Source organism: Neodiprion fabricii, chromosome 1 (genome assembly GCF_021155785.1).
Source record: "Neodiprion fabricii isolate iyNeoFabr1 chromosome 1, iyNeoFabr1.1, whole genome shotgun sequence".
In the NCBI taxonomy this organism is placed as follows: Eukaryota; Metazoa; Arthropoda; class Insecta; order Hymenoptera; family Diprionidae; genus Neodiprion; species Neodiprion fabricii.
Window position 1 is genome coordinate 4,596,389 of NC_060239.1, and position 17,937 is coordinate 4,614,325.

At 41.8% G+C, this 17,937-nt stretch overlaps 1 protein-coding gene across 2 annotated transcripts; it reads right to left on the reverse strand.

Moving 5' to 3' along the window:
• Positions 1-1,566: 1,566 nt before the first annotated feature.
• LOC124187715 (zinc finger MIZ domain-containing protein 1) lies at positions 1,567-17,687 on the reverse strand. Of its 2 annotated transcripts, XM_046579774.1 has the most exons (11): positions 16,655-17,687; positions 16,343-16,541; positions 7,645-7,899; positions 7,187-7,519; positions 6,448-7,063; positions 5,951-6,297; positions 5,634-5,825; positions 5,389-5,531; positions 4,784-5,276; positions 4,390-4,623; positions 1,567-4,224 (listed from the first exon to the last, which is right to left on the reverse strand). In XM_046579774.1, the coding sequence occupies exons 3-11, from the start codon at positions 7,732-7,734 to the stop codon at positions 4,087-4,089; spliced, it is 2,586 nt and encodes an 861-aa protein (XP_046435730.1). In that variant the 5' UTR covers positions 7,735-7,899; positions 16,343-16,541; positions 16,655-17,687; the 3' UTR covers positions 1,567-4,086. The 2 variants fall into 2 exon arrangements, with proteins under 2 accessions (XP_046435730.1, XP_046435731.1); XM_046579775.1 differs by lacking the exon at positions 16,343-16,541.
• Positions 17,688-17,937: the final 250 nt, after the last annotated feature.

Genomic DNA, 17,937 nt, shown 5'->3' on the forward strand with positions numbered 1-17,937 from the left:
GACGTTTTAAGTCATGGATAAAGTCGTGTTCATTTGTGAGAATAAGTTTCTATATTTTCTATCAATCGAACGATTGGGGTGGTTGTTTGTTGGTAAACATAACCGGGTCAGGTTTACTACGCGTTTTAATATTTTGATACGCCGCGGCGTCGCGGCTGCGATCGTGTTTTGTTACAGTTACGATCGCATTTTGTCACGGGTGCGATTGTGTTTTGTCACGTTCGTTTGAAATGTTCGTTGGAATCTCGAATGTTCAGTACTTGAATTTGTTCGACGATAATGCCGATTGTATTATCCGTATTTGCCGTTACTGGAATCCGTTGCAAAGTGTACGTGGCGCGTGTAGATGTACGTTTAAAAGCGAATTGACGCCGATGGTATTGTTTTGTGGCGAAATGGACCAGAAGCATCGAAAGTCGTAAGTCAACAACGCCAACCAACGCCACAACGCCAACAGCATGTGGTTGCTTCCAAGTTCCATGAGCGACGAGGGTGAGTCACGTTTTTCGTAGGTATAAGTACTCGATTTTAATTAACAGGAATCTCGCGATGATCGACACGTGCTGTGGCGTTAATTATTGCAGCAACATGTTGCGGCTTGACAAGTGCTTGCGAAATGAGGTACATATACGAAAAATGTAGGCAAATTATATGTGTGAGATGTTTTTTTATTTAATGCGTTTCTAATTGTTATCAGGAGGAAACATTGCATGTCTACCATAAATATACGTATATATTTTTTATATATATATTTATATTGTAATGAACTGATCTCCGTGTATTAAAAGTTTATATCGTCACTCGAACATGCTCCACCAGTAATATGACATATCGTTTAATATGTTATATTATCGTTTCTCCGAGATTCACTTGTTAGTCAGTTAGGAGAAAATTGCGAGTTGTTTCGAAGACAATTGGAATAATAAATATATTATCATTATTGATTATGGTGTCGATGCAGTAGCTTCCTAAGGATGCATGTGTCATTTCACTCCATATTCTGTTGTCTCAAAGTATCAATTATCACCTAATACACAACAGGATCAAATCATAGGCCATTCATCCATATAATTATAGATAACGCTGCATTGACCCATCATCGAAATCTGGAGTAACATGGATATCAAATTTTTTTTTTATGACAGATACAAAAAAAAAAAAAAAAAAAACTGCAACAAATCGAAACGATCGGACTAATAAAAATCAGTATTAATAGCTTCAAATTCTCCTGCATTATGCAAAGTTTTATCTATAAAACTGATCGGTAATTAATTCGCATTACATAACGCGTGTTTCTATTCGTATAATATATAATTACGCATGGATAATTGCTACGGGAAGCTTTCATTGGGTGATCATTACTCCAGCTAACAAGAAGGCCGAGCAGCTTGTATGATCAACTAGCTGAAATTTTGTATTTTATTGAATAGAGTAACTTCGGAGGTATTAGCTAACTCTTTGCTACGGTACTGGCCACAAAATTTTGACAACCTACTGAAGTTGGCAATGATATATTCAGCTAATGTAGAGCTAATTAATACGGTTTGAATAAACTGTTTTCTTTAATTAAGGTAGATAGATCTTTATTGGGTAGGTAATAGTACCGTTATTACTATCAGTAATAATAGGTGTGTACAGTTTTTAAAACTGTACTTATTAAAATTTGTAGTCTTGTACACATTACTTTTTTTCATGTTCATTTACTTTTACTTGTTTTCTCCTTTTCCTTTCATTTCTAGGGGTATGTTGTAGGTAGGTAATACCATACGTTGTTTCTCGTATGTTTTGGTTCTGAGAAATAATTAAGATAACCATTTTTTACTGTTATAACTGGCCAATAAGTATCTGCCACTTTGCTTATATTATTAATCTATTTGTCATATATACAAATAATATACAATAGTCGCACTTAATACAAGTAATATTAAAAACTAACCTCCATAATGTTATTATTATATATATGTATAGTTATTATTATATGAATAGAAACTTGACCGCATCTAATTCTTTATCGGGGCGTCCATGTTACGCGTAATAATATAAATACATTTCTTATTATTTTTTTTTTTTTTTTTATAAAATTTGTATAATCTACATGAATCACTTTAAGTATATCTCCTCTCTTTAATCACAAAAAAATATAAATATAATAATTACTATGCAAGCAGGGGATTGCGAGCCACTCTCTGACAATATTTTATATTTAGGCATAGCTTTGGGATATGACCAATTTTTCACTTTCAAATTCAAATCGAATTATCATTAATGTTTGTGCGAATAGTAATTACAACTTTCAAAGCCTTTATTTTCACAAGCTGATCAAACTCAACTAATTAGATTCATTTTTTCTGTAACCATCATATTCATTTAACTCAAAATCGTTCGTATAGTTTAAACTGTATAATCTCTGTACTGAAAAAGTGCCAACAATTAGATGATACAATACATGCAAGAATCGTTTCGAGACATTACAGTATTTTTTTCAGTGATGCAAGCTTGTGAAAATAATTTTGTCGTACCCAAATATAATCTCTTATTTCCGATGTATCCTTGGAGATTTTAGTTGATAGCTCGAGGGTGATGATAAAATCAGATTACCTCGGTTTATCTAGCGAAAAAGACATCGAGTAGAAAACCGTAATACTGGTCGTTTATTTGCTTGAGCAACTGCCTCTATTTATCGCAAATTTTTCAAGTCTGATTGGGATCAGAAAGATAAATTGTACCTGAAAGGTAGTTCCGAACGATCTTGTTTGATTTTCAATTACTTCACAAACTAATTACGTAAGTGTGACAGACTATTCTGAAACGAGAATAAATTACGTCTATGATTGATGATAAAAATCAGGGTATCAAGCTGTCAGAGAATTTGCATGCATCCGTTAAGGTTGGAAAATGTTGAGTGATTTGGGCATGTGTCCTGGAATTTTTGGATTTCCTTCCTTGCTGGTTTTTCTCTTTACTCTTCGTAAGACAATTGAGTTTAGTGTAAAAAGGGTATTAGTGAAGAAAAATATAATTTTTTTACTTGAAATTAATGAAAAATATGAAAAACTACTATAAACCGTTCATAGTCTGAGATTGATGTTTCTTTCTGCATGTTTGGAAAGAATGGCGTATCATAAAAAGAAAAATGTCTATTTTCGTCTGTCAAATTGGGGATTGTCAGAAAATTTGTTGAATCATTGTCGCTTGACACCCTGAAAATATGCGATCATTGTTAGAATTTATATTTGAAGCAGACAAAAACTGCAAGTCTTTTAAAAACTGTTTATAACCGACAATAAGAATTATTATATGTCATTCGACTTCCAACATTACATCTCTAAAGATACATCGTGATAATTTGTTTTACTGATACTTGAAAGAGTTGACAGTGTACAGCTCGTCAGCCCCTAGATTACTTGTCTCCACATGTTACTATTATCATCTAAAGGAAAGGAACACTATATGCGCTATATCCATCAATAAGCAAGGTGGTTTTACAACAGATGCATATCTCTTATCTTATTTAATTTGAATTGAAACCTATATACAAAAGATACTGTACAGTAGTTTTTTTTTTTTTTTCTTGTTTCACTTTTATATCTTTAATTTCTGATATAGGTCCGTCATAGCCTTTGATCGCGAGTAGACCGTTTCGTTTGAAGAACATAGTACAGGGGTTAATTTGCGCGAATTTTCAATCTTTTGCACGTGAAAGAATATTGTACACTCGTTCTCCTTGCAGCCTGAAGAAACTTGATCATTGCGTCAATTCTAATCCATGTACCGTGCTCTTCGGACACACGAGCGCTAATGTTGCGTGGTACCATCGATAGAGGTCCAATATCCTACGTCTAATATGCCCTAACTTCATCAATAGGAATATTACAATTAGAGCTAAGATTGTTTGTACCATTGTTTAGGTGAAAGCACCCACAGTGACCCCATTTATTTGTATTCTCACTACATAAATTCTTGCCACGTACAGTAAGAACATACTGCAGTAAGATACGGACTCGGTGGTCACTTTCCCCAAAATTTTTGGGCTTTAATTTGATTATTCCCTCTCGTAATGTGTGATTAATTCATTACACTGGCATCTTATTCAAACAGTGCAAGTATATCGTCGCTAGACGAAGGATTTCCACTGCTTGCTCCGCTACTCGGTGGTGTATTAAGATCGGGCGGATCCAAGTATGAGAGTAATTCCATTGGGTCTACGACGTTGTCAGGCAATAGCTGAAAGGATAATGACGAATTGATAAAAAGTCATTTACAGTTTGCAGCGTGACGTTTTTCTCTTATTTCCACACACCGTCGAGCAGTAAAACCAGGTGCAAAGGTCTCGTCTTTCTTGCCTCGTTGCCTTGCAATTATTTTCACATCAATTTTTGTTTTACTCACATTCAATGCCTCTTGCCCAGTTCCCTCTCCATCTATAACAGCTGCAGGGTCAAAGTTGAGGTCCGAAGGTATGTCTGCCGAGTCGTTGTTGATATTTGTACTTGTATTTCCGGAAGGATTGTGGTTTCCAGTCGACTCTTGAGATGATGGAGGTACGCTCGGTGGTCCGCTGTTTCCACCGCCAGGCGTATGAGGTGTGTGGGGTGTGTGTGGCGTGTGAGGTGTGTGCGGCATCTGAAACGAATCGATTAACCATCAGACAAATTCAATTACAAAGTTGGAAATTGTTCACGGTACCATGGTACCAAATTAGCATTGATATCTTTCGAGTATACTACCAAGATACTTGTAGAGAGCATTAGAAAAATTGTTTGTAAGAATTTTATTCTCTTACCTGATCGTTAAGAGTCTTCTCCATTGCGTTCAGAGGATCAAGAGAATTGACGGAGTCACTTAGATGCGACAGCGGACCTGCGCCACTGGAGTAATCGTTATTACTACTGTTATTCGTTCCTGGATTCATGTCGTAAGATCCTCTGGACGAATTCCTATGATTCATATTATTGTTGGTATACGCAGGGGGAGTATTATTCATCATAGACCCGCTGGCAATGCTGTTCATGTCGGGTGCGATGTAGGGACTCATTGCCTGATTCATGTCCCAGTTGTTCATTGTTGGCATATTCATACTACCGGGCGACATAGCTTTGCTCATTCTCTTGCAGTCGTTGTCCTCCTCAGATTTTATACCTGTCACACTCTTAGCAGGTTTCCAGCTTGCTGCCGAATCTATCGTTACCTCTTCAACCTCTGACGTATTTAGAGTAGTATTTAAAATTCCCCACATGTACTGATCTACTTCCAATCCTTCGAGTTGTGCAGGTTTGCTACAAGTGACAAATTATACATTATCTTAAATAATGCGGAGAACTTTCCCATATCGACATGTATATGTTGGCAAAGAAACCAGGTCAGTCGTCAAATTCTAAACAAACTCACTTGCAAACAGGACATCGCCACGATCCTCTTTCGCAGTTCAGTTGTAGATAGGATTCCAAATCGAAGCATTGTATATGTTTACAATCATTGCCCCGTGCAGGTAGTGTAATCCGTTTGAAAGTAATAGGACATTTCAATGATACCTAGAGAATAAAAAAAATAAAAAATTGAAACATATTTTTATTCGTCGTACACATACATTTCATATTACGATCCAAACCGATGTGGATTCATCCGTTTCTTACCTTCAGTGCTGTTTGCTCCACAACGTCTCGCTCTCTCTCAGATTGCATACCGTTATTCGATAACGTGTTGTTGAAGTTTCGCTTTATCTTAGCTATGCAGATTTCCGCAGCTTGTAACCTCTTGTGTAAAAGCCCTTGCAGAACGCTCCGTACGCTTGGCCGATGAACTAATTGTAGGACGAATAGATGTGACTATGGATAAAAAAAAAAAGAAGTGGTTTTAATTTCCAGGATTGTCTAATTATAAGCCAATTAAGCAACTCTTGTTCGCGGTGTTGACCAACAGTCTCAAGATCTGCAATAATATTTTTACTCACACAGCAGCATGCAGAAACCGTGATTTGTATTGTGTTTCGCCCCGGCTGACACACATCTTTAAGGTAAAGTGGTTTGTGGGATGTTTTGTTTTCCCCTCTATCGATAACCAGCGGGGTCGCATTGACTGATACTTGAACGCTCGCCGGCCAATTGGTATTCATCTGCCTGTCTTCATGATGAAAGCATTTTAACTGTAGCTCAAGATCGGATCGCCACATTAGCGTCTGATGAACGGTGGTTTTCAACTGGAATACGTGGTTACTGACGGCCAAATTATGTTCTAGCCGGAAGGGTGGAAGTATGATACCATCCCTCACAGGGAATGTTAATCTCAGCTCGTCGTCCTCTGTAAAAACAAAAAGAAACTTGAAGGGTTGGTACTTGGAAGAAAAAAATAACCGATAACCCGGGACGAATGGAACTCAACACTCCGCTTCCGAGTGGCAAGTTCCCTTTATCCCCGAAGTAATATTCCGTACATGCACGATACACTTACTCTGAATATTAACCGGTGACTTGATCTCGTTAAAATTCGGCTTTATATCAGGATTGGGGCTGATATAAGGTGTCATACTGGTAGCAGGAGTTAAAGGAGGAGTCGGGTTCCCAGGTATAGGACTATGCTGGTAGCTCATGTTTCCGGCACCGTTCGTCCTCATTGTCGCGACATCCTGTTGATACTGGCTGGTAGCTGCGTACGGCGACGTACCAGCATAACCAGGTGTCTGCTGGTGGCCGACAAATTGGTTGTTCACCGAGGTGGGTCCCATGTTAGTCGGGACTCCGCTATTCGCGTAATACTGATTGGCTTGTGCCGCCGGGTTGTAAGACGGGTTAGCTTGTCTCATCGTGGTGCCTCGCATCATGGAATTCGGTCCGAAGCCAGCGTTGCCAGGATTCATTCCCTGCATCGGTTGATACTGAGATTGAAAGCTTGGCCGACTACCGGCGTACGCGTTCGCATACTGATTATTGGGCATCCCGTTGAAGCCCGGCTGCATTGCCCCTGGATTCGGTCCCGGGTAAGGATTTTGCTGCCTCTTTTGCGCCATGTGCATTGCTGGATTAGGATACGGCGCTAACCTCCTCGGGTAAGCTTGTTGAGTCTGCGCCTGTCGAGTTTTCGAACGTTAGGTACAGAGTGTATTTTGGAAAACGTTCGACGCTCGATCGTTCAATAATCATGCACACATCGGACTGGTTACCAATCCTCTTTGCGTCAATTACGAACTCACCTGCATGTTCATCTTGTTCATCTGCATATTGTTGGGTCCCATCATGTTGTTCATCCCCATGTTGCCCATGTTCGCTATCGAGTTCATCGGACTTATTCCGTTCATTCCGTTCATCCCGTTCATCCCGTTCATGCCCCCCATAGTCATCGGGTTCATCGTATTCATACCACTCATCGCGTTCATCGAATTCATAGAATTCATCGTATGCATCGGTCCCATGGAACCCATGCTGTTGAAGTTATTCATACCGACCGGTCCGAGTCCAGCCATCGCTCCTCTCTGCGCGTACCCCGTATTGTACGCCTGGTGAGCCATTCCATGTTGGCTCTGCATCTGTTACACGATTCACGTTATTGAAATTCATACAATAATATTGCATTCGGGCTTTGGTTTGTTAAACTACTGCAGTTGCGCTTCGATGCTGCGATGTCGCAAGAATTACTTTGCCGATTCCCTACCTGGTTATACTGTGCGGGGATGTCTTGGCGGTCCTGCATGGCCACCACGCTGGCAGTGGCGGTGGCCGTGGCGGTAGCCGCTGCCACCATCGCCGCGGCGCTTAGCGTCGAACCACCACCCCCGTTGTGGGATGGCGCCGTGTTATGATAGCCAGATGATAACACGGACTGCACTCCCACCCCGATCGCCGCCGTTTTTAACGTTAAGAGAATACCGTGTAAAATGAGACCAAGTTCCCCTCAACGTGGGCCGCCCTAAAATCAATATAAAAACAAAACCAGATTATAGTTGTGCGTATACCGTAAAATTGTACGTTGGTACGTACGTACATTGATTCGTGTAGGGTGATTTATCGGCAATGTTAAAGATGGCGTTCGGTAATAAATCCGTAACATATTCAAGGATATTTTCAGGCTATTCAAGGACATTTAGGAAATATAAAAATACACGAATGCAGAGGGTGCTGTACAGAATCGGCTCGATGTACGAGATATACGTTATTTCTACCACAATCTGCTAGTAGGGGAAAACAAAAAACGCGATTCGAGGCGGGAATCCACTTTTTTAAAAACAGTTACTCAGTGAGCACTGATAAACTGTATATCATTCGCAGCTAACCTTAAAAATAGAATACTTCCGGGAGGTAGGAAAAATTCAAGTATAGTTTCCAGGACCACTGGACACCATGTTAAACCTGCGTTATATACTTGAAAATGAATTATACGGATCTGAATAAAATATACCACAATATTACTGTAATAAATCCTTACTCTAGTACCTACGTACAGTAAATGATGAACGAACAGACGCGTAATTACGAGAACTCTATCGTCAGACGTGACTTCCGGCCGAGCCGGAGAATCAGCCTAGCTTGTAGCCTGTAGACTGTTTTATATTGCGAATGAACCGCTTGAGCGATTAGCTCGAGGATGTTTCCCTTCGCGTATTGTAAGTATTGATTATTCGCGGAGTTACGTTTAGATCGACGTACCTATGAACGAATGTAGCGTGTAACTAGTCTCTAGTGATAAGTTTTGATAAAACTTCAGAATCGTCGTATTAAGTTAATACAAACGGTGGTTAATCGCTCTATTGAAAATTGATACCGGAATAATACTGGTCGAAAAGTTCAACGTCCATCTTACATATTTCCGTGACTTAATTCACACATCCTTGATGTTCTATCCCTACTTCTAACGCATGAGTGTACACAACACACACTGCGAACGCGAGGGTAATTAACAATAGAAAAACAATCTTCCGACTGGGTTACCGAGCAACCAGGAAGCATTGGTTGAATTGTTACTGAAATCAATTGAGTTTTAAAGTCCACAGCTAGTAGTCACAAGTCTTCGACTTTCATAGTTTGTATTATCAACTAACGGTTATAAATTACAGTTGCGCTACGCGGTTGATAAGCATTTGTTGTGTCATTTGACGATGTTTATTAGAAATGGCGTAGGTACGTAACTCTGTCTAGAAAAAATATTGTACTATCGATACTGATGAAGGTGAAGATCGATCGCGTTGAAGAGAAAATTTTAATTATTCGAAGGATTTGTAATTCTAAAGAAATAATTAGCGAGATGTATACACAATTGGTAGTCTGTACAGTGCTCGTGAAGTAATACTCATTATACTGGCAGACTAGTTAGACTAGTAACAATTACATAAACTGCGAGTAATTTTTTTATTTCCACGTCACAAGTATGCGTAACAAACAAAAAATTATTGTGTCATCGGTTTGAAACGATTTTTTTTTATTTATTTAGTTGATCAGCGAAGGTTGGATTCAATAATTATATCGGGCAATTTTATTCAACGAATCGACAATTGATAATCCTCCAACAACCTTGACGACACTAAATCGTTATCGTTATTCGCGGCTATAGTTTTTGCCTATCAAATTGCAGTGGTAATAATATTACTGACTTCGTCAACGAAACCGGAAGAATAAAGTTATGAAATCACGTGTTGCCTTGAGCCAAGGTTCTACACACTGCGCTACGTGATAAAATAACTAATTCAACGCGTTCGCGAAGGTTTTGTGTAAATAAGTGCGCTTCAATAACACGAGTACATCACGTAACGCATAATACAATCCTGCAGAACTTTGTACTGCGGAGAGTCGTATACGGGGACGGAAAAAATACAAAACAGTACCAACATCAACAACAATAATAATAATAACAAAGCAAAGAAAATATTTCCAACCAGTATCGCGACTGTCGCGTCTGCTCACGAACGTACAAGGTACTTCTCAACACGTTCAATAGTTCAAGGCTCGGTGCATCTCGAAGAAGGTGTGCGTAAGAAGATGCAAAGTCACGGGGGATCGTAAAGATGACGTTCAACGATGAAATCGCGTTTGACACTTGGCGCGTCACGCCCGAAGAGCACGTGCGCGCATCGATCATCCTGCTGCATCCATATACATTACAGCAGCGTTACAGCATTATCGAAGGTTGGAGTAAAATCAGGACGATTCGCGGAAATGACCAAGGGTGGGAGAATTTTTTGTTCCTTCCTTCCTTAAGGAATGGAACACGAAGAGGAAAAATGTAAAGATAAAGAGAAGGAAACATCGGGGCCGGAAGTCCTTTGAACTTGTCAGAAACGATTTTGAACGTCGACCAAGTATCGGAGCCCAGACGCAAGCAACCCTCGCCCAGGTTCCAACGACTTCGGGGCATCCCCTTCGCAACAAAACTACGAACAGCCCAGCTGGCTGCCCTGCACGCTGCCTGCCTGCCTGCCTGCCTGCCTTCCTTCCTTCTCACTTGCGAGAAGCCCCTGTCGCTCGCTATTCGCTGCCGCTGTCGCTTTTCTGTGGGAAATGCACGTGTTCCCTATTCACACAGAGCGACCAACCGACCGTACTTCTCTCCTCTACCACCACCATCACCACCACAACTATGGGGCTACTACTGCTATTAGTAATACTACTACACCACCGATTCCATACCACGCCACGTAATATGCTGTTTGGTGCTTGTCGTTGCTTCAGAGGATGATTCCCTGTTGCAGCGACGGCACGGCACTGTGCTATCCATCGAATGTGCAACGAAGAGGGAGGGAAGGATGGAAGGAAATAAGGAAGGTAGGTAGGTAGGTAGGAGCTTCTGGAGAGTGAGAGAATCTTTCGTTTATTTCTTTTTTATTTTTTTGTTTTCTTCTTTCTCACCGATGCATGCAGCTCTGCTCGGAAAGCCCTTTTCTCACAAACATCATTCTACACATAATGCCTGTTGGAGAATAGCTGCTGCAGTTCAAAACTACTGAAAAGCATTGTTGCTATACTGCGGAGAGACTTTTAGGGAGTACGTTGAACATAGCGGCCTAATTTTTATTTCTTTCTTCTTTCTTCGCCGAGGGATGAGGATAAACGTAAGGATCCCAAGATCCAAGGAGTTCTTGTTCGACGATGCAATTTCGCGCTGAGCAGAAAGAATGAATCTAATTGTGCTTCGAAGTAAAACCTGGAGTTTATTCAGGATTTGGCATCGACGCTCAAGTCTTCCCATCAACGAATCATCGATACGTTGTATATGTTCGATAAGAAGGATACAATGTACGTTTATACATAATACAAAACTCTGGTAGTAGCCTATGCAGAGAAATTACATAAGCTTCGATCGATTCCACGAAACAATAATTTCGATACCGCGATGGCGGAGAGAATATTCCCAGATGACGTCATCATCCCCGTCTCCTGCCACACAGCTACCGCCTCACCCTTCGGCAAATTCGAACTCGGCTCAATTCTCATGGTTTTACCACCACCACCACCCTAAACACAACCTATACTACTACTATACTGCCGCTGCTGCTACCGGCTCGAATAGTATCACCACTACACGTTGCCGATACACTAACCCAACCTCTTTCTCACCCCGGTTGGATTTCTCCTCCCCCCATTTCGCATCCCTCTTTCTCTCCACCTCGCTCGCTCCCTCTCCCCCCTCCCATTATTCTATCCCCTCTTGGATTTCTATTCTCGTATGTCAATATTTCGTCAACTAGTGCCTACGAAACGGGGCTCGTAACAAAGACCCTCTTACACAGCTTGCGTTTAAAAATCATTGTCGATGATGCGAGCGGAACAAAGGCGGACGGGGGCAAAGACGTGTGGTATTGGTTATAGCGATTCGTGCACGTGTATGTATCTCTGCACGTGGGGATAGACGTACGATATATTTGTTTGCGTACGCGTTATACTACACACACATACACGGCCATACGCGAAATATGCGTACAATATAGTCGTAATACCGTTACGCCTTTCATTACAACTGCATGAGGGAAGAAAAATAAGTGGAATAAGAAGAAAAAAAGAAAATGCAAAGGAAATAAAATGAATCGTTCTTACGTTCTTGCCTCTATAACCGATCGGCGTTCGCGTACAATGGACATATTTATACGTATATACCTACGTGCCCATACATATGCTGTGCGTATTATACATGTACAGGTATATACACGTATACACATTATTAAAAGCATGCTCGAGCGAGCCTGAACGCATCGTGCGTATCAAAGTCATTATACTTGAACATATTTGAATAATCACTACTATTATTATTTCATGATTTTTATTACACGCCGCTTTATCGGGTTCATCCAATGATCCTAGCCTTACGTCGCAGGAGTTATTTGAAAGAAATCGTTGCCGGTCCGCGGTTGTGTTAGGCGAGAATGTGAATTTTCGAAAATATTTTTTACGCTGAAAGCTAGACAATGACATGTATAGTGATCGATCGATAATTATGCCGTTTCACGACGAGTGGTTATTCGCTGCTGTCGAACAGCCGCCACCTTGTCGTCAGTCACTCTCCTCTCTACAAAAGCGTTGGCTGTTGCTGCTGCTGCAGCAATAAAACCTGCAGTGCCGTCATATTTTTAAACCAATGTGGAATGGAATCGTAAACAGATTATACAACAAACCTGATCACGTGATATTTTTATTATACAAGGGTCACAGTCTACTAATAGTCAACGTCAATCTGCAAACTCGTATAATTATTATTTCCGGATTTACCTGTCTTCTCGCATGCGACCGAGAGCGAGTTGTTCTACATTTCCGTGGATGCTTCCACGACTCCCAACACAAGTTTTGCCCTAGCTGTTTCTTCCTTACCCTCCTGTTCGCTTTTCTTCCAATGACAGGTTCGCGGTCCGCGTGCGATTTTTATGTTTATAATAATACAGTGATGATATTTTTCGTTTGACGATGTAAATTTCGAACGTTGCGTCGCGTCGCGTCGCGTCGCCTTGGTGTCCTCGTCCCTCCCCCGCCGCTCCTTCTTATTCTGAAACTTCTCATTCGCGCTGTAAGGAGTGTATGTACCTATAATGCCACTTGCGAATTGTGCAACGTTGCTGCGACCAGCGAAATTACGAAACGTTCAAGCGAGCGTTGAGCACTCGGTATGTGTGCGTGTAGGTGTGTACACCGCGTATATACGTATATACACATACGCCTTATTGCAACGACGCGAAATCATGACGCAAAGATTGACGGGGGGATGGATACCTGCCTTAGATTTCCATTTATGGAATGATTATTACAAACACCGAGAGCCTCCTTTTGCCTGCGCAAGTCTCTTTGCTCGCTCGAGTATCTCTGGTTAGGTACCTACATGCATACTTCGCATCAAATGTCACCGGCTGTTGGTTTCTAGCTTTATATTGTACAATTACCCGGGTTCTTATTCTTCGCGAATAAGTCTCGATAAATCGGGGGCGGACATTTTCACCTTAAGTAATTTCCAACGTTGACGATGTTTCAATCTCATCGAAGATCGCCTGGTAATATCGGCAAATAAACAATGCAACGGAACTCGGAAATATAGATGTAAGGGTCTGGATATTAACGGGCAGAATTGGGTATGTCAGCGTGTAACACTTGGGTCAGGTGTTTCTCACAAAGTGGCGCGGTCAGACTTTTGCTATGTATATTTATACGTATACATACAGTGTGTGTATGTGTATATACACATCGGTGCAGCGCTGGCGTGTCCGCATACCTAGTCATGGCATAAATGACATCTGTCATACGACGGTTAGTTTGGTTTTTGAGAAGGATCACCGAGTGCAGCGTTGCCAAGTCGACCAACGATCGCAATAAACGGGGACGGGTTTTCCATACCTGCCTACCTTATACCTTATGTTATACCGTGTGCAAACTATGTTACAAGTACTCAACTCGACTAGACTCGCCTAGCATTATTACAGTTTGGATTACTGATAAGTATGTGCCATCTTGGGTATAGTCGGTAACTCTCGCGCGCCTAGCTCTTATACTATTGTGTAACAATTAATTATGAAAATTTAATTGCGCTTCACCTTGAGCAAAGTACGAGAATAATATACGAAGGTCGTACCATTGTCAGCGTATTGGTTGTGTGTGCGTGCATTTGTACGTTATAATGCACACATTCAACTCTTCCAATACATGCGACGATTGTTCGTCGGGCGTGTGTATATCCGATAATATATACACGGTGTATTTACTTAGGAACTATTAGTCCATCCATGCATTTGTCCGTTTGCTCGTGCGTGCGTGCGTGCGTGCGTGCGTGCGTGCTTGCTTGCGTGTATGCACGTTAATACGCGTCTGATTGTCGCTCGTCGCGCTGCTGCAAAACAGTTTCATAACTTTGGATTCGATTTAATTCGCATTGGTGCAGCGTCAGCAGCTTTAATTACGCAATTTCTGAATCATTTGTTATAATTCAAGAGTGCGTGACGATTTTGATCTGTTTGCTACGCGCTGGACGATACGGATTCGATTTTCCACATATTATACGCAATTTGAGAGTGTAAAAGTTGGAGGAGAATTTTCGTCGGATAATAACGAATATTACGTACATTACGTACCAAAGATCGTTTTCACTGTTAGTTTATTCGACGTATTGTAAAACCATTTAGGTACAAGGGGTTATTCGGGAGTCAAAAGTTGGCGACGTTGGACCTACAGTTGGGTAATATTTATATCGTTAAGTATAACGGCGAAATAAAATCAACGAGGGTCGGCCGATCTATGGACAGAGACTGGAATTCTTAGCCGGAGAAAGCTCAGAGCCCCTAAAGGTCGGGTGGAAAGGACGAAGGACGAGCTGTACAGGGTGGTCGGTTTTACGATGATTTGAATTTCGGAAAAGTGGACGATATTATGCGGTGGTATGCGAGAGATTGCGGCAGCGTTCCTTCCTTCTCTGGGCTCTTCTAGCTGCGGTCTAGCGAGCAGAGCCAGTCCGTTACACAAGCTTATTTTAACAAACCTATTTCTGATATTGCGCCACCCAGCAGCTTATATTAAGATTACAAACGTTTAAGAAACACACTCTCTGATCCGAGGCATGTGTATCCTATCCTACGCTGCCTGACTGACTCGGCTTACCCAGCGTTACCCTAATCCTTGTCCGTATAACCGAGTCTACCTAGCTTTGCTGCCCATGTATACATACACACATACGTACCTAACCACCTACCCTAGGCAACTATACCTACGATTGCTGAAAAACTAGTGGCTAACCAACCGACCGTTAATATACCGAAGACTGGAATTGCTTCGATAACGCTGACGGGAAAATGAGGCGGAGAAGAGGAATACATTGATAATGCGGAATAATGATTTTAGGCCCGGTGAAGTATCGGGTATTATGCTTGCGTATGCCCGGTGCGCCTTGTAATAAAAGCGATCGTAACAGTGGCTATCTATCTATCTTTTTAGAGTGCTAAGTGAAAGCTTGACGTTCGCTCGACAGGCAATCCGGCCCATTCTAAGGTGCATATCTACTTATAGGTATAATTCCGACTATAGGTACGGACAACTGTTGTGAGGCTTTTCTGCTGCTCGCAACCAGAACTAGAAAACTGTTGTATGTACCTCGGCCTGCGATTAGTTATCGATATATCCTTAAAGGAAGTGGATTTCTATCGCGTGTCGAGAATGAATAAACCGAGCAGGGGAATATCCCAGCGATGCAGGTTAAAAAGTTCCGCCGAACTTTTTATACTTACACGCTGTTTGTTGTTCGAGTTTAAAATTAAATTCTTCGGGTATACTTGATTTTCCCCTCCCCGCTTTATTTAAACGTAAAAGGATCGAGCCTGAGATCGTGACGAAATATATTTAGCTCCGAAATAACTTGCCCGAGAGGAATATTTGCGTTCTCCGAGTCTCGCTCCCTCTTTCTCCATCTCTCTCTCTCTCTCTCTGTCTCTCCTTCTCGAAGATGAAAGAGAATAAGAAGAAGATGAAGAAGAAGAATAAGAATAAGAAGGGGAAGAAGAAACAGTTTCTGACGCTGTCGTCGTCGTCGTTTGATTGCGAACTCGCGTTACGCACATTCCGTGTTTCGTCAAACGCGGCGTGATTAAACAAATGAAATTGAATGAGTCGGGACGCGAGACGCGGTTTCTTGTTCGCAGCTGACGTCGACCGACAAATTCCACTCAAAATCTTCACTCACTCGTTTGAATTCGTACCTGAGCCGAATCGATTAGAGTAATCAACGCGTTGACCGCGTACGCGCTTGTTCGTCGATTATCCAATTCAATTGATAAAGGCTTTATCTCGCGTACAATAATATTAGACGGGACTCGTAATATTATATCGGACATTCACTACCAATCTAACCCTGGTTATAATACACGAGGATAATCTTTGACTATACATGTATGTATACGTACATTACTTATGCCAGGCCAAGGAGTCTGTGCAGATAATGTTTTTGTTTCAAGATGGCAGTTTGGCGCGACCGCGATTCCCTTCCCTTTTTTAGGTTACGGAAGTTTCAAGGAAACGCGCGTATTACGTCTGGTTCACTTCTGGCCGCCTCCTCTCTTTCACTTCCTCTCATTCGTTTATTTTTCTCCCCTACGATTAAATCTGTTGATAATATAAGAAGGGATTTAGTTGTTTTTCGAAACGTCACAGTGGCCGGGAGATATTATATCGGTCGTTGTTGAGTCAAAAACCGATCGCCGCTTGTCAAAACTTACCTAATGGCCGATCACGATCTGCAAGTAGAACATTATCCTCCACACCGAGTTTAGGGCGACCGGTACGCAGCCACAAGTATCGTTATAATCCAAATTGGGTAGAACAAACACTTGTCACACAGCACAACACAACTTTCATATAAATGTGTCAATTGTCATCATCCATCACGATAGTAAAAACGATCAATTTTCCACTTGCCTCCGTTGCGTTTACGCATCACCTTGTCATTTTTATCAACATCGGATGCTTGCCCGTCAGCCGAGTATATATAACGCTATAAATTAACGATTCGAACAATGTTAGAATATACACTATTGTAACTCTTAACGTAGATGCTACGATGCATCCGATCGAACGTACGAACGAACGACCAACCAACGAACGGAATGAATATATGTCAAAAGAACTGGAACTGTAATCCGTGCACTGTGAAAAGTTCCCTTATCATATAAGATTCGAACAACCTTCTCTTCTCTGTTATCTTGACGAATTCGATCGTCGATTCGTCCTCGAGTTTATTTTACTTTATGGGGGGAAAAACACCACGAGTTGCGTAGGGTTGAACAACGACGACACGGTCGAAAACAACAACAATAATAAGAGGAACACAAGAGGGGAACTTGGACGACGAGGACGAAGAACGTTGGAAACGGAGGAGGTACGAAGTATAAGAAGGTGAATAACGTGCAAGAATCAAACCGCACCACGAGATACACCAGATGTCACAGAAATGTCAGAACTGTAACGAACGTAAAAAACTCATTTATTTATATCTGGTGGATCGCTGACTCGGGACATTCGTCGCCGAGTTTGTCATGGTTCGAACCGAGAAGCACGCGTACTACCGACGATGAGGACGAAGAAAACGGCGAAGAAGACGACGACCACGACATTTGCCTCTTGTGTTTACGAATAGGTACTGGTACCGTCCTCCGCTCCGGGTAGCATTGGCCGAACGCTAAACGGTTGAAAGTAATACTGTCTAGTGAGAGGTTGTTGAAGCCAACAACGACGCTGTGTGCGCCCGGTGACTACTACGTTGTGCGTCCTGGTCGTTTCGTGGTGGTGGTGGTGGTGGTGGTGATGTGGTGGTGCTGGCGGGGTGGTGGTGGTAGTGCCCGTGTGGTGGTGGTGGTCGTCCTCTCGTAGCGTCGCGTGGTGATGGTGATGGCGATGGTGGCGGTAGTGGTGGTGGTACACCTCCGTTCCCTGGCTACACGTCTCCTCTCCCAACCCACACAACTCCTCTAGTCTCTCATCGTCGTCGTCATCGTCGTCGCGT